Source organism: Anastrepha ludens, chromosome 2 (assembly GCF_028408465.1).
Source record: "Anastrepha ludens isolate Willacy chromosome 2, idAnaLude1.1, whole genome shotgun sequence".
Lineage (NCBI taxonomy): Eukaryota > Metazoa > Arthropoda > Insecta > Diptera > Tephritidae > Anastrepha > Anastrepha ludens.
The window spans coordinates 73041226-73065587 of record NC_071498.1 but is presented as its reverse complement, the minus strand read 5'-3'; the positions used below and the strand labels follow the sequence as shown (position 1 = coordinate 73065587).

The 24362-nt window shown below is 36.6% G+C and overlaps 2 protein-coding genes and 1 long non-coding RNA gene across 10 annotated transcripts in view; 2 read left to right on the top strand and 1 right to left on the bottom strand.

Annotated features, from left to right (window-relative positions):
- Positions 1 to 20681, top strand: part of LOC128871825 (anoctamin-1) — a 43173-nt gene extending 22492 nt beyond the window's left edge. For all 6 annotated transcript variants that reach the window (XM_054113915.1, XM_054113914.1, XM_054113917.1 and 3 more), the window contains 3 exons: positions 191 to 296; positions 17250 to 17388; positions 19616 to 20681. In XM_054113915.1, coding sequence (XP_053969890.1) covers positions 191 to 296; positions 17250 to 17388; positions 19616 to 19674 — 304 coding nt within the window. In that variant the 3' untranslated portion in view covers positions 19675 to 20681. The remainder of the gene's footprint in view (positions 1 to 190; positions 297 to 17249; positions 17389 to 19615) is intronic.
- Positions 3611 to 10600, bottom strand: LOC128871827 (uncharacterized). Of its 2 annotated transcripts, none has more exons than XM_054113921.1 (4): positions 10023 to 10600; positions 4345 to 4466; positions 4093 to 4252; positions 3611 to 4014 (listed from the first exon to the last, which is right to left on the bottom strand). In XM_054113921.1, the coding sequence occupies exons 1-4, from the start codon at positions 10210 to 10212 to the stop codon at positions 3884 to 3886; spliced, it is 603 nt and encodes a 200-aa protein (XP_053969896.1). In that variant the 5' UTR covers positions 10213 to 10600; the 3' UTR covers positions 3611 to 3883. The 2 variants fall into 2 exon arrangements, with proteins under 2 accessions (XP_053969896.1, XP_053969895.1); XM_054113920.1 differs by having other exon boundaries at positions 4093 to 4255; positions 10023 to 10598.
- LOC128871828 (uncharacterized) lies at positions 3783 to 4618 on the top strand. Of its 2 annotated transcripts, none has more exons than XR_008456065.1 (4): positions 3783 to 3869; positions 3938 to 4029; positions 4233 to 4287; positions 4371 to 4618. It is a non-coding gene; the product is annotated as an uncharacterized LOC128871828 (long non-coding RNA). The 2 variants fall into 2 exon arrangements; XR_008456066.1 differs by having other exon boundaries at positions 3938 to 4033.
- Positions 20682 to 24362: the final 3681 nt, after the last annotated feature.

Genomic DNA, 24362 nt, shown 5'->3' with positions numbered 1-24362 from the left:
TTCAGCAATTGGTTACTTGTCGGTCTAATGAGATAAATGAAAAAAAAAAACTGATAGTTTAACCGCTTTACTGTGCTGCTATTAAAGGAACCATCAAAATTACGAGATCAGTGTGCATAGCTTAGAGTGTCTTTGGAAGGTTGAACTTGTTTTCTCAGATTTCATTTATTTATCTATTTATTACTTTCAGCTATGCCGATTATCGTGAACCACCTACCTCATCCAACAAATATAAGTTAACTAACATGTTTTATATTATACTCGCCTGTCGGCTGGCTTTCGTTGTTGTTTTTGAGGTGAGTTTAATTGCGGCGGATTAACTGCCTATCCACTGATGGATGTTGGCGGTCACATTTATTAATTAAAATTATTTCTTAATACAAACTTATTTATATTACACTATTATATTTAAATTATATTTCTAATATAACTGGAATATGCCTCTCTGTCTTGGGCCGTGTGGATGAGTTCCCCAATCGTCCTCAATCCTGTCCATTCGCGGATGTTTCTCAACCAGGACATCTGTTTTCGTCCTATGCCCCTTTTTCCTTCTATTTCTCCCTCGATTATTAGTTGGGGTAATTCAAATTTCGCTCCACGAATGAGATGTCCCAGGTAGGCTGTTTTGTGGCGTTAAACAATTGCAGTAATTCTCGCTCGTTTCTGCATTTTCTGAGGACTTCTACGTTTGTAACACGGTCAGTCCACGAAATCTTTAGCATACGACGATAGCACCATATTTTAAATGCTTCTATTGTTGTTGTTGTAGCAGCATAAACATTCCCCATACATATAATATATGGGCAATGCTGCTGATGTGACAGTCCTTGGCCGGATATAAATCCGGGTGGTTCCGGTAACGTAGAACCGACTGTCATGGGAACAGTATTCATGATTGCTGTTTTAAGAGTCCATGAATAGTAATACAGACCAAACATAACATTTCATATACCGCATACGCAACTTTATATTTAATTCTCGATTGGTCAGAACTTTTGTGTATTTTAAAAAAGCGTTTCGGACTATCTCGATACGACACCTTATTTCTTTATCCAGGCTCCATGTATGATTTAGCCAGCATGCCAAATATTTGAAGCAGTTCACACGTTCAATAAGTTTATTTTCTATTTTGAAGGCAGTGTTCGAATACGGATTTTGTGTTCTGCTTACAATCATGACTTTTGTTTTTTCTATGTTTATGCTTAAGCCATACGAATCGCTTTTCTGATTACCCATATTGATCAAACACTGCAAATCATCCCAGTTGTTAGATAGAAGTGTTTAATCGTCAGCGTAACGTATATTATTTATGTATTGCCCATTGACTTTTATTCCTTTCTAAATATCGCCAATTGCCTCTTAAAAAATTAAGTTCGAATAAATATTAAATAACAAATGGATTTATTGCAATGCCATTTGTTACACTGTTGTTAGCGCGTACCTCAGCTACTTGGTTCCAATAAAAATTTTCAATACATCAAATGTTTTTTCCATCAATATTTAATTTACACAGTATTTCCATCAATGTGCTATGCTGCTTTCTGTGGAAAGTCTTTTCGTAATCCACAAAAGACATAAATACATCTTTATTGACATCCCTACAGTTCTTTACAAGAACTTTAATACAAAACAATGCCTCTGTTTTGCCCATGGCATCTTTGAAGCCAAACTGCGAACGACCCATTGCTCACATTTTTTGTAGATTTTATTATGCATAACTTTAAGAAATATTTTAAGAATATGGTTTACTAGACTAATGGGCCTAAAGTCTTTACATTTTTTGGCCGATGAACTTTTTAGCAGAGGTATAAAAGTAGATTTTAACCAATCATTTGGATATACTCCTATGCTATATAAATTGTATGTCTGCTTGCTGGTTGTCTAGTCCAACAGCTTTGATATTTTTTGATGCTTTTATTGCTTTCATGATTTCTGAGCGTGTTATTGAAGGGCGGGCCAGCTCTGAACAGGTCAGGACGTTGGTGCTTGGCCTCGAGTTGTCAGTAAATAGTTCATGAATAAAATAATTCATGAATAATTTAATTACCCATATTGAAACAAATGATGCTCAAGGTTTTAAGTCCCCCATACAAATCTCTTGTTTGCTGTTTTTTTACGTATACAGGAATGACCGTGGGTACTTGCTTTGTCTTGTAATAAAGTCATAACGGTATCTATTAACACTATCTTACTAGAAAGAATATTCATTTACTTTTACTCGTGGCGGTATAGTGAATTGAAAACGTGAATGCTATTTTGTTTGGTTTTTTGAGTTATTTCGTTGTTCCAACAAGCGAAAAATATATGTACATAAACAAAAGCGGGTAGAGAAAAATTGTTTAATAGTGCTGTTTTAAAGGACTGTAGGGATAATACTTTTATTTGAATCGGTAGGTACTTACTTGAAATTTGTTTTGGAAATTGGTCTAAGGTCTATGGTAACTGTAGGGGTATCTGGAATATGCTCGTAGTCCTGGACTACCATTTTCGGTTACTTTCTTCCTTCAATGCATAAGTCATCGTAAAATATTTAATAATACGAAAAATGGCTTTCGCGTCCGCATGCACATACATACTATATATACAGGGCCGTCGAGGTAAATCCGGAATGTTGAACTTAAAAACAAAACTATTGTAATATATATTTACTCAAAAATAATTTTATTTGCACTTAACTTTGTATAATGTGAGTACACATATCATAGTTAAAAATTATTCAATGTAACCTCCATCTCGTGCAATTACCTGCTCCGGGACCTGAAGCGCCCACATGCGCGAGCTACCTCCTCTCTGTCCATTGTGGCCATCACTTCCTCGATGGTTGTCTTCAGAGCGTCCTTAGTGTTATGAGGCTTCGCCTTAACTTTTGCTTCAACTGTGCCGCACACGTAATAATCAAGAGGATTGCAGTCTGGGCTTGAAGGTGGCCAAAAATCTGGTGACCAGTGGTAGGGTAGGTTGTTCTGGAGCCAAGCCTGAGTTTTCTTTGCCTTGTGAGCAGGTCCGGAGTCCTGCTGTAATACATATTCTCTTCCAGCAGCCACGCGGTCCATTCAGGGTTGCGTTTTTTTGTAGCCAAACCACTCAATTATCTCTTTTTCCGGCGCGAAATGACTCTAGTATCGCAGCTCTTCTGTCCTGCTCTCGACTCATCGTTTCACTAGCACTTACTCCGGCACTCCAATGTCAATCAGGAAACAATACACTAAAAATATGTCCCTTTATCAGCGGTTTTAGACTTAACGCTACTGCTCCAGAGCTTTCGAAATGTTTTCCGGATTTACCTCGACGGCCCTGTACATTTTTTTGTATAGTTTTATATTGTGAGATATTTATTTATTTATTCTTGCTTTTCAAATTCGTTTGACATTTTCTCGTTTCATAATTTATTTTAAATTAAAGTGTCACACTTTATGTTTTGACACTTATTTGAATGTTAATAAGATTTAAAAAACTTGCATTGAATGCTTAAGTGACTCGAAATTGGAACGTAACGGACAGTTTTATTATTATGGTTTACACTTAAAACGAATACATTAAAGTTACTAAAATTGTTTCAAACCTGCTAGCTTTTAGTTTTAGCCTATCTTTTTTACTTATTTGATATAATGTTCTTCGGCGAACTCCATTAATACTAATTGCAAATAATCGTTTATACTCTAGGCCGACTTTATTTCAATTTCTGTTTCACAAGAGCTTTTATTTATTTCCTTTGCTGCCTTTCAAGTTTTTAAAATTTTGTATATGTTTTTTCAATAAATGCGTTTTTCAATAACGTACAGCGAACAACTAAATTGCTGTTTTGTTGTACCATTAAATGCCGCAACCTATTTGCGAAAACGCCTTTCCTTTGAGGCTAAGAAGTATATGTGAGTTCATATGTTTAAACTTTAACATGCTGATAGAGACCAGCTGCTTCCACAATACTCTCCTGTAGTGTACGATTCTCATTAGCGGTAGCTTTGAGCATTTTGTATAATGCAAATATGCCGAACACCGAGAGCGCATTAAAAACTGTGTGAAAAATATGTATGTATGTATATAAATTAAATTATTTCTCAGTTCTATTAGTTTTATTTTTTAATTGATTACCCATAAATACACCAAAAATCACACTGTGCACAATGCGTCGATCCAATGCTATTTCCTCTTCGAATTCATTCATTTTGATTACCATGAAAACGAATACGGCTATCTCAATGGCAATCGAAATGCTGGTGTTTATGAGCCAGGGAGCAATGCAAACAAGACGCTGCTGTAAAGTTCAATGAAAAGCGTGATATGAGAGTAAGATATTCAGTTTAAGAGTACGTATTAAAATTAAATTTCTTAATTGAATTTTACCTTTCTTATACCATCCATGAGTATAGAAGCAACTATTAAATTAATCAACGATTTCACCCAAACAGTAACAGCCAAAACCATATAGAATGCATTGGAGAAATTATGCACGAGAATATAATCAACTACAAAGAAAGAATTTTTTGTTTTGTTTAGTAGTTGTTAGTCGTGATTAAGCAAAATGGAAACCAACAAATTTTTAACAAATTAAATAAATTAAATATTTCGACTTCAATAGCAAAAAATAGCACTCTTTATTTATCTTTGACACTATTTCGACACTGCCAATAAACTTTACATTTTGCTTTTTCAATTTCTTTAGAAGTGTTGCGCGATTAACTTCAATTTTCCGTTATCTCTGCTTTGCAATGATCACTTTGATGCTTTCGTTTTATCATTCAGTGAAACATGTTTGCTTCATTCGGACTTAAAATTTAACTTATGCCTGGCAAAAGATTATCCTTTGATATTACGCAATTTATACATTAAAATGACCACTTGGGTAAAATTGTTCAGCAATTGTCTGAAATGGTTTTGGTAACAAGTCAGACAGTCTATAATATTATATGGTAAAGCGAACGGAAAAGAGGGTAGATTAGAGCACAAGAGTGCAGGTGGGTCTAAAACTAAAATTACTGGTTGTTTTTGTTGTTGGTGTAGCAGAAACTTTGCCCTGTCAGTGTAGTGTAATCACCGGTCGTCTTCGTCTAGTTCATCCGGGCCGGTAGGCCCAGGAAACTTGGTGTTTCGACAGGTTGGGCCCAGAGAATCTCGTTAATTGTCTGCCTGTACACTGTCCAATCCAAGGTACCTCCTGACGTGCCTAACCGGCGGCTCTGGCTCAATCAAGGTTCGGACCTGCGGTAACACCCTAACAAGAACTGCTTACTGAGCAGTTTATTATGCTCCTTTACAGGAAGCATATGGGCCTCGTCGTGTAGATGTTGAAGTGGGGACATTAAAAGACATCCTGTCGCAGTCCTAATGGCAGTGTTTTGACAAGTCTGTAGCTTCGTCCTCTGCGAATCACTGGTTCCAGGCGACCAGACAGGCGGAACATAGTTTAGAACCGGCGGCCAATTGTCTTAAATGTCGATAGCAACAATTCTTTGGCTTTGCCCCAAATGCTGCCGGCAAGCAATTTGAGGACCTTGTTGCGATTTTGAATTTTAGTAGCAATAGCGGTTGTATGCGCTGAGAAGGAGAGCAAACTTTCGAAGGTAACTCCCAAGATTTTGGGGTTGTTAACAGTCGGAATTGGTCCTTTGTCCAGGTGGTGAAGAGGGTCGCGTGGACTTCGTGGGGGAAAGTTATAGTTTCCTCACAGTGAAGAAGCGAGAAACGTAGGCTAGGCAGTCGTTTATCTTGGCGCACAGGCCATCAATGCCATTGCCCGACGCCATTATCGTGCAGTTGTCGGCGTAGGAGACCATGGAGACTCCCTCTGGTGGCTGAGGGAGTTTTGAGATATATAAATTAAAAAACAAGGGTGAAAGGACACTACCCTGCGAACTCCTTGCTTTATTTTCCTCTGTTTGGAGATTTGGTCTCGAAATAGCACCGACGATTGACGACCACTCAGGTAGTTTGCTGTCCACCTCTTCAGCCCTGGTGGGAGTGTCGACTGTAGTAGTGTGGAGTGGCTGACTGTGTCGAAAGCCTTTTTTAGGTTCAACACTACCAGGACACTCTTCTCGCAGGGGCGGTTTTGGTTGAGACCGCGGTTTATCTGAGGGTTAATAACGGTGAGTGCTATGGTGGTACCGTGGACTCTTCGGAAGCCATGCTGGTGTGAGGTTGGGGTCAGGTGTTTCGTGTAGAGTGGGAGTAGAAGGGCTTCAAGAGTCTTCACTACTGGCAAAAGGAGAGTTATCGGCCGATAAGAATCTCTTTGGTTGGTGGGTTTCCCAGGTTTCAGTAGTGGGACCACTCTCCTTGATTTCAATTTGTCAGGAATTATGAGAGTGGCCATAGACATATTGAAAACCCTTGTGAGGTACTTCCAATGGACCCAGCTTTTTCAACATCAGCATGTTTAGTGCATCAGGGCCAATGGCTTCAGATGATTTAATTTTGTTGATGGTGCTCTGAACCTCATCACTGGAGTGCACTATTATTCGTCTGTTTTTGCAGCCGTCAGGTGGCACTACGCTTGGATATGTTGGCCGGAGGATGCAGTATGAAATGCGGGCTAAAATAGCTCGCGCATCTCTTCGAGTCCTACGAAGCACAATCGTTAAAGGTGATATCCTTGTCGTAGTGCTTCGTCGGGTTCGACGGGGATCTTACGGGGGACTAGAGCTTACTCACACCAGAGGTGAAGTTGCAGGACTTCAAGTGTTCTTCCCATTTAGTCCGCTTATGTTGGATGATCAGTTGCCGGATCTCCAAATTGAGATCCTTAATGCGGAGATCCCCGGGCCTAACGTAGGTGGGCACGCTCGTTTTCTAGAACGGCTACTTCAGCTGGGAAACTGAGACGTATGTACCGGATCCTTCCAGCGGAGATGAAGCGAGCCGCAGCAGCTGTGAGCTCCTTGGGGAATGCGCGTTCGCTTACGCGTACCTCGGTGGGGATGGGGAGAGCAGCGAAGGTGTCCTCGGTAAACTCCGCCAATCTGGCCCAATTAGCTTTGTTAAAGTTAAGGTATGACCGATAAAGGGCAAGTGGTCGGATGTAAGCGATAGCATAGGTCGCCAGGTTATGCTATTTATCAGACCGGCGCTAGCAATTGTAACGTCAGGCGAGTTGCTACAAGTGCCCACTACCCTGCTTTGCCAATTTGCCTACGATCGTTTGGTAGGCTTTAATGCCAAGGATCGTGATGCGCCTTAAAGTCACCTAATATCGGTTTTCATCTCTAATGAGCGCACCTATATCAGGGTGATATCCTGCCGGACAGCAGGTGACAGATATTATTTATATAATATATATTAAAAATTTCGAGCTCGGCATCGCCTGACAGGACAGCTATACCTTGGCATTCTACGGTGCAGTCCCTGCGGTCGATGTCTTCATCGGTGAGACCATACTACTCTGCGTGGTGGACTATGAACGCTAGGCCTCCACCGTTGTCTTGCTCGCGATCCTCTCTGTGCACGTTGTAGCCATCCCTGGTGATCAGGGAGGAGCTAGCGTGCAGTTTTGTCTCTTGGACCGCAGCTATCTTAATTCCATGACGGCTCATGAAGTCCACTACATCGTCTATCTTGCTCATGAGTCCGTTGCAGTTCAGTTTAAGGATCTTGAAGCTCCTCGGGAGTATTGTCGTAACTCGGGGAGTGAGGGACGCGTGAGGTTGTCTTCGTTGGTCCGGCTGTGCGTTCTGCAGCGGTTGTTGCGGCCTGATGTTGACGGGTGGCCACGCCACAGGGGGCGGTTGCGGGTGCAGAGCTCTGCAGCAGGGAGCAACGAAGTCGCGTGTCCACTTACGGGTGGTGCGCAGGCCAGAGCACTTCCGAAAGTGGCACCAGCTATTGCAAGAATTGCACTTGGCTGATGTCAGGTCCCGGTCGACACACGAAACAGACTGTACGGGGAAACAAGAGCTGCTGGTTTGTCCCCGTACTGGGATTGGAGCAGGAGGATTGTGAGTCAGATAGGGAGTCGTGCTGCACCGGTGGGCTCCTAACCGTTAAGGTTTAATTAGTGACGGCAGTTTGAAATGCCGACACATTTGACGCGGAAGCCGCTGAGGCAAGGGCCGCTTGGTGGCGGGAGCAGCACGTGGCCACAAACCGTGTGGACCACTCCCTATGTGTCTTAAAGCCTGGAGCCGTTTGTGGCAAATGCAGCAATAGAATACTTGTGGTCCACGGTTGGGTTCGATACCAGCCCTCAAGAGAAGTATTTGGAGCAGACATGCTGCGTAGAATTGCTCCTGTGACGATAGATTTAAGGTGAGATACAGTATATTAGATAGGGCTAGTTTACTGGGGCGGCAGCCCTTGTTCGGGAAAAAACCGAGTCATTACGGTAAGGTAGAACCGGCTGCCTGGTCGTGCAGAACGCTTGATCCGAGAATTTGATCAAAACCCGAGAATTTCCTTGCAAAGCAGCTTAACGAGGAGTGTGGTATTGTTGCCTCTCATGAAGCAGTGCGTCAAGCCATACTGTACCACAAATATTCATCGAGATAAGCACGCAAGAAACCATTGTTGTATGCACAAAATGTAGAAAATACCTGTCTTTTGCTTTTAACCACATTTCCGAACCAGAAGATTATTGGGAAAAAATTTTCTTGACAGTGTCGAAATAGTGTTTTATTTCTTTTTGTTGCTTTAGTTCTTGTTTTTCTAAAAAATTTTAAGTACTTTTTATTAATTCCATTCAAATGCTTTGAATAAATATGAATCAGTATGAAAAAAAAGTCAAGAATAAATAAGAGTGCTATTGTTTGGTATTGAAATCGAAAAAATTGAATTTATTTTCAATGCCAAAACCCATTTTTAACCTTTTGACGCTTTCATTTTAATACTATCCTTATTTTAGTAATCATGCCTAAGTATTTAAATATTTTTGAAATACATACTTAAATCTTTTCTAAAGACCAGCGACCTTAATTATTACAAGGTATATTACGGTGATCCCCGTAACCGAATGTGTTGATGTGTAACTACCATTCGGTAGTGCCACGGGTTCGAAACCCCCTGTGGGCGCGAACTACAAAAATGAGAGAAAATGTTTTTTTCTAATAGCGATCGCCCTTTCGGAAGACGATGACGAACCTCCTATTGTATTTCTACTATGAAAAAGCTCTTCATAAAAAACTATCTGGCAGCGTAAAACTGTAGGTCCCTCCATTTGAGAACAACATTACGACGACCACAAGTTGGTATCTGCCAGGTGAAATATTGATTTAAAAAATGTATCCTAAACATTCTTAGGAATTTCCTATAAATGATTTGAAGAATCGTATGATAAGAGAATATGCGATCTAAGCTTAAAAGCAGAGCTTCTTGTCATTTCTGCATGGTACTTTCTACGATCACTTTCATATCTACTGTTTTACCTATAAGCGGCATTTAGTTTTTCTGAATAATTTCCCTAAGATACTGTAGAACAAAGGGATATCTGATCTATTCTCTCACTGCACCTTAACGTTTGAAATAACTTTCTCAAAATATTCGAGAGATCATAGGCGAAAGAAAAAGAATATCAGAAAAGCGAATATTTGTCATGTCTGATCTCACTCCCATAGCATCTTTTTTTAAATTAAAAAAAAAAAGATAAAAAGGAACGAAAACAAATGTCTGAGTCAAAATATATTTTAATAAAAAAAAACTATTAGAGTATATATAGAATAGATATATTACTTGTTTATAATTTCCGCTTACAGCCTTTATTGGGTGTTTGGTTGAGCTCCTCCTCCTATTTGTCATGTGGATATTGTTCCACAAATAGGGGGAGCTACATTTTTTTTTTGTGAGGGGAGTTTTGCCATTATCTGCCGAGGGGCGACCGCTATTAGAAAAAAATGTTTCTATTATTTGGTGTTTCATGGGCGGAGATTCGAAATTGTGCACCTCCGAATAGTAGTCACGCACAAACCCATTCGGATACGACGCCGTAATAAAAACACTTTCTGAACTAATATTTATTTTTAGAAAAATATTTTTACTCATTTCCATAACCCTCATCACTTTCACTCCATTCTTACTTCCTCCATGCAAAAACTCACCCATTGTTGCAATGAAATTACTTAGCGGACTTAATATTTTCACCTCGTCCTGAGGCCAATAAAATACATGAACAATATCGGTCCACAGATACCAGGAGCAAAGTGCCAGCGTACATAGAGCTACAATGATATCAAAGCCGGCTACAACAAATCCAAATGAACGTAAACTAAAACAATTGAAACGTTTCATCGTGGATGTGGTGATTTTGGACGGCGGCGGGGGAGAGGCTGCAGTTTCTTCAAAGTCCGGCGCAAAAGTATACGAACGAATCTCAAACACTGATTTGAGGCAATCCACTTTTATTTATTTTTTTTTTTCAAATTTTCAATTCCATTTAAATTTTTTCAGTATTTATCGAATTTGACGCGTTGCTGATGCTTTGACGTTACCAATTGCACTAAATTAAAGAATCGCATTTGCATTTGCATTAGGTTCGACCCATGAGTCTTTGGGTGGGTATGCTGCAGATAGCTAATTTTATTGAGTTTAGGCCGCTTTATGCATGACAATTGCCGGTTTTGCTTTGTTGAGTGATTTGTGACCGTTCGCGACGGCAGCTGGGGCGGCAGAATTGTTAGACGTAGTGAAAGTGCAAAAGTTTAATGATCTGACACACTTCGATGCAGGGCCACTTAAGGGGCTGGCGTTGGGCGAGAGTAAGTTTATGTGCTGCAGCAGTTTAGTGGCGGCGACTGAATTGGGGGTTGAGTTCGTATTTGTGGTTTGCTGACGAAATATTTACCATTAAAAGAGTGAGTTATTGGTTTCTTGAAATTGTGGTAGGCCCTATTATCTTTTATGAGATATAAAATATAGAATTTTTGAAATTTTTTCATTATACCAAGATTTGGACTTTTCCTCCTAGAAAAAGTTCGGAATTATTTATTCACAGACCTTATGAACGCACTATAATGACATATATGACTTTCAAAAGAATGTGAAACATTTGTAACCGCTACAATTTAATTTTTTAAAAATGACGACACCCATAAGCGAAAATGATGTAAGTGAAAACATACTTCCTCCTTCCAATTCATTGCGATTAGTTGGTAAATAATAAACTCCAATATTAACATTTAAAACAGTTTTGCTATTAAAAGCTCATCCAAACTTCGTCAACACAAATGCACAAACATAAGTATGTTTCGTTTGTGATGATAAACGGTTTACTAGACAGGGCTTGTTTACTGTGCCGGCAGCCCTTGGTCGGGGAAAACCCGAGTCATTCCGGTAACGTACATAGATCCGGCTGCCATGGGAATGTTTCGTTTGTAATCTCGCTAGGCAATCTGTCTCGTTGCTAAGGGTTGCAAATGGAACTATTTACTCTTGTGCAAAATAATGTTAGTCATGGGCTGATCTTCTTCAAAGGTTAAACATTTGCCCGAGGCAATTTGTTGTTGTGTAGTCATTTTTCTCTAGTACTATTTCACCTTTTTAATCTAAGTACCTTGAAAATCCTCAGTATTCTCCACTATCCTACCCCCTATCGGCAGTGAAGTGAAGTAAGTTTTACTGACGCTTCTTATAGACGTTTCCACTGCATTCCTCTTCAATACGATTTAGATCCAAGAGTTTTGACTCTGTTCAATACAGTAATGTTAATAGAGTCAAATAATTCCTTTGTACTTTGCTGTGCGTCAACGACCATTATCTAGCTGAAATACCTGTCTAAACGGCATATATCTCCAATGTATGGTAGCAGCATAGTACTCTGAAGAACTAAAAAATAATAATTTGTTGTCTCCATCTCCTATATGTTATATATAGTTCCTTTACACTATTGGATCAACGGTATTCCTGCGTTCCTCCTTATGTTGTCACACAGTGTTTAACGGTTTTTATATAATTTGAGCATAGTCCTGTACTGGGGAATAATCGGAAAATAATCCTAGGTGACTATTAGGTGGGTGACAAACGACACGATGAATTCCAAGCACTTGGGTTCCATACTAAAGTTGCTCTCGGAAGTTCAAATACAAAAAATTCTTTGAAGGGGCATAGCACATAACTAGATATTGAGGTTGGAGGTCGCAGTGCATTATCCCCAACAATGATAATAGTAGTAATAGGCCTTAGATTTTTTGAATTGACACAATTTTTATCTACTTTAATCCGAATTATAGTATATAGTGTAATATTTTCCATTATTTTATAGGATTTTTTACAAATTAACCAAACATTTTTCCCTATTTCAGCTCAGAAAAGTTAAGTTGGTAGTTAAGAGATAATTTCTTAGTTCAGTTAAGAGTTGAAATTCTTCGCCAAGTCGAGGTCATTTAGATTATGCAGGCGGTTTTGTTTATATTTGTAGTTGCAAAGAGTGAATTCTAAATTCCCAGCATTTAAACACCACCAGAACAAAAGAAGAAAAGAAGATCGATCTACCATATATTATTTTGCTTTTCATAACAAATCACAATGTTTGTTTCGCATGCATGCTGTCCAACCCTCTTTTGAAGCACCTCTGTCCACTAGACAGTGGCCTTAATAACAGTTGAAGGCAGAATTCAAGATAAGAAAAAAGTGAAATTAAAGATATTTGAAATTTCGTATATATTTTGCCAACGTTTTTGATAAACGCAGTACAATTTTTACTGCAACAATTTTAAATAAACGGTTATTCGTTAAATTAAATAAATAAATAAAATAAATTTTTTATAAAGTTATTAAATGCTTGAATTTATTCCATCGAAAAATCAACCCTTAGTGCAATGAATTTCAGTGCACTTTTACGTCTTCACGCCTAGCACATGACCCCATTTCTTTCTGCGATGAACATCAAAAACTTGGCTTAACATTTTAGTTAAAAAAATGTACCCACTGTAACATTGAATTAAAATTATGCAAAATAAAAAAAAGCAATAAATAAAAAAAAAATCATACAAATTAACAAAATATAATTATTACAATTATAAAATGTTAATCTATTAAATTCTACATGTTTCAGTTTGAAAATTTCGTAATTATCAAAAGTTTGTGGTTTCTTTTTATATATACAATAGAATAATAAAAGCGACCATGTAATTGAGTAAAAATGAGTGGATAATTTTGCAAAACAAAGTTATAATCAGCTGTTTTTTAATGAGTCAAAGTTTCCAAAATTTGGTCATAGAAATCTTTTTGTAATACGTAAAAGTGTGTTCTGAAAGAAATATTGTTGCCAATTTCAATTTCAGGAGAATAATTATTTTGGAACATTTTAACCCCAAGTCCTTAAAGTTCTTTTAAACAAGATATTTAAACAAGGCTGACTAAAATGTTCTACGAAAATATTTTTCAGCAAATTTCAGGGGAGGTAACCGAAAACGACAAAAACATACTTAAAGTTCTGATTATGCATATTTCGCACAGCTTTAGGAAGTTTAAAGCGGATTATCGCATACAATCATATATAGAAATCAGTAGAATTTTCATATACTAATTAATATAATAATATTGTTTTTTTACAATGTTTGCATGAAATCTGTAAAAATATAAAAAAATATAGTTTATTGAATTGCCATTTAACTGAAAGTTTTGTAACAAAATATAAATTTTTTTTCCTTGTTCACTCCTCTCGGGAGCATAGGGCCTAAACGAGTCTCAGTCTTGCGTTGGTTTCGTTAATCTGTTTTGATTTCTGACAGGGTAGGTGATTAGCCTGCCGCTACCAGTCCTAAGTAGTGGGAATGCCCACCTGTCGTTGCTTAGGAACAACACCTTCTTACTGCTTGGAGCGCCATCAGTGTGTCACATTTTTCTGGCAGAAGGATCGCACAGATGGTTGAGGACTTCGCTGAATTTCGTGTGTACGCTATTACCGCGGTCGCCCTCTTCTTCTTGCTGATGCTGATTAATGCGCAGACTTGTGCGGGAGTAAGTATGGAAAGGATTAGTTTTTGGGGTTGAGGAATGGAGTCGGAGGATTTTTATTGTTTTTTTTTGTTTGGTTTAGAAACAGGGAAAGTAGATAAATTTGGAAAAGTGCGAGGACCGTGCTTTATGTGGGATTCGGACCCACAACCTCTGGGATGGCAGGCTAGTGCACTACTTAAGTTTTAGAATTTCCCGGTAATGAAACATCAGCAAAATGCACTCAACAGATTTTTATCTGTTACTTTAAAATTGTTGAAAAGTTGTGAGAAGCATGCATAATCACACCTCATATATATGTATATAAGGTGAAGTCTAAAATAAAAAAGACTGAGCTAAAATAGAAACGACAGGAGCTCTGTTCTGATAACTTCGAATTTTTTTATTCAAAATAATCTCCTCTGGCTTCGATACACCGTTTTGCGCGATCTAAAAGCTTTTTGAAAGAGTGTTTCAGTTCATTATCAGGATGTCGGTACAAACCTTTCGGATTGTCTCTACGGACGCAAAACGTTTTTCTTTCATAGCCAAACCCAATTTTCCGAATAGGTAGAAGTCATAGGGATCCATATCGGGCGAATACGGTGAGTGATTGATGGTTGAAATGCGATTTGTAGGCAAAAAATTAGTCACAAGAGTGGATCGATGAGATGGTGCATTACCATGCAATACCTCCTTCGCGGTATTCAGGGCGAATTCGACGAATGCGATGCAACAAACGCTTCAAAAATCCAAGATATAAAATTGCATTGCCGGTTTAGCCCCTTAGCACAAACTCCTTGTCTACAATTCCCTTGGAAACGTAAAAACAAATGAGTATTGAATTGATTTCTCCAAACGCGATTTTTTGGGCGGTGGTTCGTCTGGGGCCTTCTATTCGGCACTTTGACGCTTAGTTTCAGGTTCATGATGGAAACACCACGTTTCATCACCAGTTACAATGTTGTAAAGAAAGTTCTCGTATTTTCTCGCCTCTTTAATGAGGTCTTTCGAATGTTGAATTCTGAGCAATTTTTGGTCTTTAGGTAACTTGTGCGGAATGAAACGTGCACAGACCTTTCGTGAGCCCAAATGATCAGTTAAATTGCGATAAATCGATGTTTTGGAGATATTTCGTTCCGATTCCATGAATTTCAACGATGATTTCGGTTATTTTGGATGTCCTTGTCATTTATGTCCTCACAACCTTCTCTGAAACGTATAAACAATTCATTAACTCTGACACGAGATAGAAAATCATCGCCATTAACTTTTTTCATCAATTCAAATGTTTCGGTAAATGTTTAACCGACTTTATAACAAAATTTGATATTAGCTCTTTGTTCGAAACATATTTTTGTACCGAGGACACACTTTAGATGCAACAACTTCGCTTCCACTGAACCGAATGTCACCTAGTTGAAAGTCAGCTAGAGATGTAACTTCCAACGCACTAACTCATTAAAAAGATGGCGCCATCTAAAACATTTTTATGACGTCAGTGTTGTTTATTTTGGACTTCAGCTTGTATATACACATTTTTTAGGTGTTTTACCGAACTATTCCTCCTATTTGTGAATAATCTTCATTATTTTTATTCTTCATTTTGGTCTTTCACCGAGATTCGAACCTTTGTTCTCTCTGAATTCCGAATGGTAGACACGTACCAACGCATTCGGCTACGGCGGCCGTCTATATACGGCGGATGTAAATCATATGGATCAGCTCTAGATCGGACATTTAAATGCGAGATCTTACTTGCGACCGACGTGTATGGGTAACCTCTTTTTATTACTATCAGAATTATAACGGCTGTAATCCAGAACGCATCGAAAAACCATTACGACGTGGCATTTGCGACAAGAGAGGACGCAGTGCGTTATAAGCTATACACAAATACGCTGTTTGGAGCGATCATGCTTTCGAGCGAAATGTCAAAAAAACCCCTCTGTTTCGCACCATTTTGCTTTCCACATTTTCTAGTGTAACGTTCTCTGAAGTCCTTGTATGCTTTTAAGGCTTCTTCAGATAACATATCTCATGAATTAAAGTTCTATGAACTGAACTCGGCACGTGGAACCACAGTTTAAATTATGCCCTACTCAGAAGCTTCAACATTTTGCTTGTATCCACATGATAAGGTTTTTAAAATAGCGGTAAATCTACTAATATGCTGTTATATATGCCGTAATTAATAGTACGCCAGGAAATGCCCACCTCGCTTTCAAGTGTGCAGCAGTTAGCACCTAAATTTAATATCTTTACTATCATAAAGATTCAACGAAACACATAAGATGGCATAGTTCTATTTCAATGCACTTATTTTTGTGTTAAATGATTTTTATGCTAAAGCCGCATTTTTGTATGGCTTCAAGTAAGTTCGGATTGAAGAAATAAGTGGGTAATGCAAAGCTGAGTTTATTGCTTTAAAATCACCAAGAACTGATTTAAAATTGATAGCGCAGATTATAGTATTCATAACAGCACATTAAATTCACCAAAAAAATTTTCATACATTGTGTTTTAAGAATATCTTCAGTTTAAAGAGTATGGAAAGCAAATTTTTGAATAGCATTAGAATCACTGATGTTTGGTCCAGCATTTTTATAAAATAAATATCCACATCATAACATAAAAAAATGTCATATACGAGCTCTTAAATTATATACGAGTATGTTCCTTTTAAACAATAGATATCACTGTAAGGTAGTACAACAAAATAAACTGTATGCAAAAAACCGCCAAGTAGACCAAACTTTAACATTTCGATTAATAATAATGGGTTTACAGATAACTAGATTATCGAGCTTAACTCCCAATCCGTATTTAAAAAGCAATATTTCCCATACAAAATTGCTCTCCTGAAATCCGAGATTATAAATATTATATATAGTAAGTTTTGCTGTACAACCCTGTGTTTTCTGCGATATCTATTATAATTATTGCAAATGCAAGGAGAAACGTAAAAGTAAAAACTAAATAAAAAATATGGCTGCAAAGAAAAGAGGTTTGTAGACATAATTCTAATAAAAATTGTTGTTGTTGTTTTCCCCGTCAGTGTGATGCAAAACCTCTCATCCAACCAAGCTCATCTAACGGTAGGCCTAGAATTCATTATCATTAAAATGCCGAAAAATATCGTTCATTTCTCGCCGCGGTGATCTGAATGAACATTCGAAAACGCGTCTCTACTTCAAGAATCAAGCGCGTCAAACGAATTTTATATACAAAATATCTTTTAGTTTGGTTAATAATATCTAGAATCGACACACTCTTTGTCAACTTTAAAGCCACTTTCACTTTAAATCATTTTTTTCATGTTTTATTATTTATTTCTATTGAGTTCATTAGGTCGTTAACTTCTATCACGATTTTTCAAATTTTTCTTGCAGAATTTTGTTGCACTTGTTATGATTTTGGTGCGATGGTGTATACCAGATATGAGCGTTGAGCTTCGCGATCAGATACGTCGCGAAGTGTATCTCACCAATGAAATTATCATTAACAAAGAAGCGGAGCGTGCGCGTTTGGGTGAGTTTAATTTATATATGAAAATATTTGACATTGGCAGCAGCAAATATATATGTATGTATAAGTATATACAGGGTGGTCCATCTAGCTTTTGGAATTTAATTCGGCTATAAATAAAATACACGTGAACATTTTTCTATGATTTTGGTTTTAATTAGAGAGAGAGTAAACCTTGGAACATAATTTATATTCAAATGATTTCTACGGGTGACTTTACCGTGGCTCATTCTGTTTTTTGACACTTATCTCATTAGTGATAACGTCGATTTAATGTTTCAGCTTTTGAATCGTATCTGATTGATTGGCTTAATATTTATACTTAAAAGCGCCTCAAAAATAATAGTCGAATGGAGTCGAATTGCTCCTAGTGGCAAACTGACAGCACCGTTTAAGGGGACAGATACCTGTAAAATTTTGGAAAAAACATTTTTTTTTTCATAAAATGTTAATAAATCCTTTAAGAATATGTCAAAAAAATTTTAGAACGTAAATTTAAGTATTTCTTATATTATAGATCGTCAACCGTGACCACTCTATTCTTTGCGTTCGAGCGCTGCGAAAGGTATATTTACGTTGTATTCAAACTTTAGAAGCGTTTTTCTTAAAACTATATTTTTAGCATTGGCGTACACGATAACTCGAAAAGTTATTGATCGTTCTCCCTGAAATTTTTGCAAACATCTTTTTTATGATATTATAAAAATAATTTTTTCAGAGCAAAAACAGTAGGAAAATTCGCTCCAAAAATTCATTTTATTCCGCGAATTTTTTTTTTCAATTTTTTTTTAATTTATGCAGAAATTATAACATTAATAAACAAAACAAATTTTGGTTTTTTGTATTCAGGTCACTGACGCCGATGCTACAATTAAAAAACCCCGCTGCGACCTTCCAGTTTAGACTTATCAAGAAATCGACTTTTTTTATTGCATAAATTGTTAGTATAACTACTCAAGAATATCTGGTAAAAATTTTAAAGCGAAATTCGCATTATTCCCGATTCTATGAGCACTTAAGTGACTGCCCGTCGGTTCCGAACCGTATCGAGCGTTAGTTAGAACGGCGTTTTTCTCGAAATTACTTTTTTTCAACTGGTGGGCACTCTAGCTTAAAAAGTTATCTACCAATCGTTATACATTTTTTTCGGATTATTCTTTATTCAATCCTTATTCATATGAACCTAATTCTGGGATTATATTACCCTTAAAAATATTTTTTTTAAGCAAAATAGATGAAAAAATATGGTATGAAAAAATTACATTGTGTTCAAGCGCCTCAAAGACATGCAATTTTCAATATTATTTTATCACAATTAGGTTCATATTCTTAGGAAACATGTTGATAACGAAAAAAAAAAAATGTTGTTGATTACGGAGAAAAATTGCAACTTCAGGAATGCCCACCAGCGAGATACTCGGATGGCGATTGTCCATGGACAACACGCTCTAACGCCACTATTTTCGGCGGAAATGGTTCGAAAGAATTTTAAAGTGTACTTAAAAATATGAGTAAAATACCCTCCAATTTTAAACAATTTCTGATTATTCCTTCCTTGTTCAAAAAATTCACGAAGAACACCAAAATTTCGGCCTCTTAAACCATTTTTCCCCATTGAAATAAAAAAAAAAAATTTATATTATTTTAATGTATAAACTGTATGCCAATTTTGAAAAATATATATTGACTTCATCCCCTTAAGGCTCGTTATTTAATTCCCGAAGGCAGTGTGCAAAATATCAAGTGTAGGGCTGGCTGTGAGGAATGTAACACGTCCCTGCTGAAAAATATGTTATTTATGTCATTCTCTTCAATTTGTTTGAACAAAACAAAGGCGCGATAGCGCGCCACTATTGACTGTGACTGCGGCTTCTAACTTGTTTTTGAACAAACAAAAAAATAGGCCAGTAATGTCGTCCAACCGAAATCCACGCCAAGGAGTTACTCGTTGGGGGTTTTCCGACACCAAATGCAACAATTCTGTTTGTTAGGTAGACATAAGCTTCACCTTAAAAGATAATTTTTTGACTCATCATCAGTTTGGAAATATGTTTTTAACATTTCCCAATTGTGTTCAAACGAGAGACGACAAGCCACCCAAATGTCTAGCTTTAAATAAAATTTTTAACACATCACAGATAAGCCATATCAAAAATCGATAATTCAATGGATCACTCTGTACAATATAAAAATTTAACAAATACTCAATTTAATTCGCAACAAATTACAGGTTTGGATAGACGAAGCTGCTCGGCATGCGGCCATGATTATAGTGCAGAATTAATGTAAGGAATACAGACAATGATGAACTAAACACTGGAATCTCTGTGCTTTAAGAAACAGTCTCAAATGTTACTTTAAGAATATATGACTACTATTACTATTATATTTTAATAGGAATATTTAATGAATGTATATACATAGTTAATGTAAGCAAGCATGTGAGAGTGACAGTTTATTTTCTTGGTTCCCTTTAATTATTCAAATATTATTTTTATTAGTTAATCATTCAAAAGGACTTGAGGAAAATATTTGCTTCCTATCAATATGTAATATCCTATATCAAACCATATATGTATTTAACAAGACTTTTGTGAAGGAAGGAGAATAGTTTGCGGTGATTTTATTTTTATTTTTTTGTGCTTTAATTTGTCGCAATATAGTTTGTAAGCTTAAAGGCATGTGCTACAGCTTTAATTTATACTCTTAGGTTGGGTTTGCAAGCGTTTTATTTATTTATTTCGGTTAAAAGTATTTATGAAATCTCATTATGTTAAATTGGACTAACTGTAGTTTATTTCTTTAATTATAAGACTTGTTAACATATATGATTTTATTTAAATTTTAACTTTATTCAAGTTTCATAGGAGAAAAAGATTTTTGATTAACAGTGTTTGTGAAAAGTGGAATCTGTTAGGGATATATAAATTTCTCTTACTACAATTAAGTATTTCCTCCATTTAATTGTTTCTTATTTTGGATTAAAAGCTTTTAATACTTTTAATAATGAAATAATTTTTATTCATTCGATAAGAATACAAATTGTTTCTTAATTAATTTATATTTGTAAAAAATTTCTGCTTCCTGTAGCATTTATAGAAGAAGCAAGAGTTTTTTAACCAAAAGCTGGCGGAAATGGTTTATCCAAGGAACATTGACCAACAAGAACAATGCATTTTTAATGTTTGCTATTCTATTAACAAAGATTGACAGTTTAGACAAATTGAAACAAAATTTAACAGTTTTGAGACTAAATGAATGGAAAATAAATGTAACTCGCTATTGGATTAATACTACCTGTTCGATGTGCTTTTGCTTTAGCCTACTATTTATTATTGAAAAAATAACAAAATCCCTTTTAACCCTGTCGTCCGCGTGAAGTTATTTAAATTGAAGAATGTTTACCAAAGTTTTTCCAAGTTTCTGCTTAAACCAAAGTTGAAATGTTATTTTTTCGTCTAGTTTGTTTCACTTTGCCCTTTTAAAATAATTTCAAGTTGAGAAAAAGCCCGACTACCGTAGGGTTAAGAGTACATGCCTATTTCACGCTATTTACGTGCCTTAAAAAAAACTTTGTTTCTTTGTTTAGGTGGTGCCCTGCCATTTTCCCAAAAAAACATTTTTTTTTGTTTTTAATACCAATACACTTTGGGCCAAGAGTAATAAATGTATCAAGCTTCGTTCAAGTATCTCAATTTTCACTTTAGGTGTCGTGTGCACATTCGATTCCTCTAGTCAATCCGAACATTTCGGTATACATACATATGTTTCAGACCCTCGGTACCAAATTCGTGCGCCTTTTCTTTCCCTAAAGGCCTTGTTTAAACAGAATGTGTATGTTTGGTAGTGACAACCAATTTAGTACCAGGGTAGAAAATGTCAAAAATTTTAGGTCCGTTATCAGCAGTTTGCCCTCTAACCTTTTTATCAGGACACGATTGTCGCAGGAAGAAAGAAATTGTTTCAGATTGCTTACTTGCAGGATTATATGTACGTATATAAGTTTGTGTTTAATAGTTAAGATCTAAATTTTTCTAACTCAAACTATTTGAATTTAAAGGTTTTTAATAAATATTCAGATTTATTGTCAATTCAAAATGAGCAAATTATACCACAAATTATAATGCAATAAAAATTATGTTTGGAAATTTTATTCCTTTTACAATAAACAATTTTATAGAAATGATTTGTTCACATCGAATTTACGATAAGGCTGATTTAAATTTTAAGTTTTAATATATGTACATATGTATAATAGACCGGAGTGAAATACGAAAATGTTTTCAAATCATATCGTAATAGCAGGGAAAAGTTGCTATATATCAATACAAATTCAAGAAAAAAAAAGAAATTTCAAATCGGTTAATATCTTCCGTTCGCGCATTGTGTTTAAAATTTACAAATTTTATAATAAATTGAACAAAATTGTAAGAGGTGGAAATGATGTTAGATAAAGTTCTTTTTTTTGTAGACTATTACAACATCAGGTATAGTTTGAAAAGCAAAACGTCTACCGCTCTATCAAAGCCCCTACAGCCCTAGAAAAGAAGTGGAAAATGCCATTTTTTATATAAATTTACGTAATTGCGGGTGATTAGTTTCTCTATTTGAATTTTTGTATAAGTCTTCTTGAGTATATAAGTAGAATAAATTATTCCCCTCTTAGCGCGCCCACTAACCACACTGTCTTAAAGAAGTTTTGTACAGCTCTTGGCCCGCCCTTTTTGGCCGACTCAGAACTCACCGCGTGAAGGTGACTGTACTACGAGTTCCACCCACTCCCTTCCCAACCAACCAACCAAAGATGAAAAATTATTTATTCGGGAGTGGCAAAGTCTGATTTAGTGTCAAATTGAGGCGTAACTGTACGAGAAGTGAGTGTTGCTCTTATAAACCCATCACGTCTCTCGTTCCCATACACTTTTGAGGACGCTTGAGTTACTAGTTTTACGCAACGCTCCACAGCTTGCGTATGGCATGGAATATTTGTTAAATCTATGGTTAATTTTGGTTTTTCTTTATCAGATACTCCAAAACGATCACTGGTTAAAGCCGTTGCTGGAAGTGATAAGCGCATCTGTGCATTTTTTGAACTTGCTGACTGAGAGGAAATAGAGCGTGGGGTCTGAAAATAGGGATCATTTTTATCATTGTCAACTTCCGGAGTTATCTCTGTTTCAGAATCAATAAGTTGGTCTGACTTAAGTGACGAGCTTTTCTCTGCAACTTTAATGTAAGCTTTTGAGTTTCTTTGGTATCTACTGTCCCAATCTTACCTTGCCAGAGATATCTTTGAGCATATAGAAATTTGATTTCTAATGGCGGTATCTTTCTATCTTCAGGGCATGTGCAGTTGATAGTTACCGGCCTGGGACAAATACACTTGTCAAAGCTTCTTTGACAAAAGCAATTGAGTGTCATCTCGCACTTGCAGGACGAAATGTCAAATAATGTACTTGAAGATTGTTCAATAAAATCATTGTACTTCTTTTGCTTCTCAGGTGTGTCTTTGTCCCTTGAATAAGATTTACGAAGAGTGTAGTATCGATCATGTAGATATTTGATCTTTTGTACAACTCTTGTGTGGGAAACTATTGGAAACGAAGCCTTGGAATAAAGGGACTCAGTCTGATGAGCTACAGTATCTGCTATAACTGTGAAGCTTAACTTCTGACTAGAACTGGCAGCAGAAGATTCTACTGTCATTTTGTACCTCATTTCTTGCCAACATTGTATAATGTCGGTATTAGTGGGAAAGACCGATGACAGCAGTGGTTTAGGTGCACCAAAAAATGGGCAGTGTATGTCCTTACGAGTAAGAGACATGATTAAAATGTTTGAAGCGATTTAATGTTAAGCAATTGTGTAAACTATGTAATTTAAAAGAACATCGAATAGAAATTCTTTTGACTAAACAACGCTGTTCGACAAGAGTGAAAGCAGAACTGGTAATGACCAGAGAGTACTAGCTCTTCTGTGCACTTCGTTTATCGGTATGCCAGAATCAAAAGCAAAATTAAAAGAAAGACGATAGAATACAAGTAACCAAGTGCAAGACGATCTATAGCACAGAAGTGTTATAGTAGCCGTAAGCCGTTTCCACGCAAGCCTCATTTGGCATAGGCTTCCTTAGTAGATTTGGTGTAAAATTGGTGAAAGTTGATCGCTCAGAACCACAGAAATGGATAGATTAGTAAATTAAAAATCTACTATTCAATGTTGAAAGTGCTATGTATAAAAAGTGAGCTCGATCTTTAATCATTTACAACTTCTACAAGTTTTCGTAAATCAGCTAGATTTGGGATAAAATTTGTAAATTTTAAATGCAATGCGCGAACGGAAGATATTAACCGATTTGAAATTTCTTTTTTTCCTCAATTTGTATTGATATGTAGCAACATTTCCCTGCTATTACGATATGATTTGAAAAAATTTACGTATTTCACTCCGGTCTAATGTATAATATAGAAAACAAAGCGTGAAATCGCTCAATGTTTAAGATGTCAAAGGTACAGACTTACCCATAAATATTTCAATCACAACCCGCGTTGTGACCTATAAAAGGCATGCTGCGCGAAACTAAGTGTATGTTATGTGATGGAAAATGCTTTCAAAACCAGTTGTGGATTGCTCAGCAGCGTGCCATACTGTATCATATGCAGATACTGTAATTGGCAACACTTCATTTAATGGTGGCTTGAAACCGACACTAACAGCTCCTTGCAATAATGCAGGAAATATATTGCCAACAGCTTAACAAAATGACTCCAGCGAACTAAAATGTATGCTGAAAATGGTTTTGGAACAGAAGAGCACTATGATGTCACTACTTACAACCCTCATCGCTAAGTTGTCAGTATGAGTTCGAACCTTAATATAGCTATTTGGAATACCAGTGAGTTTACTAGCCACGTTCCCGAAACAAAAACTTTTCTAGCAGTGCATGAAATCGACATAATGCATGTATCCGAGACGCA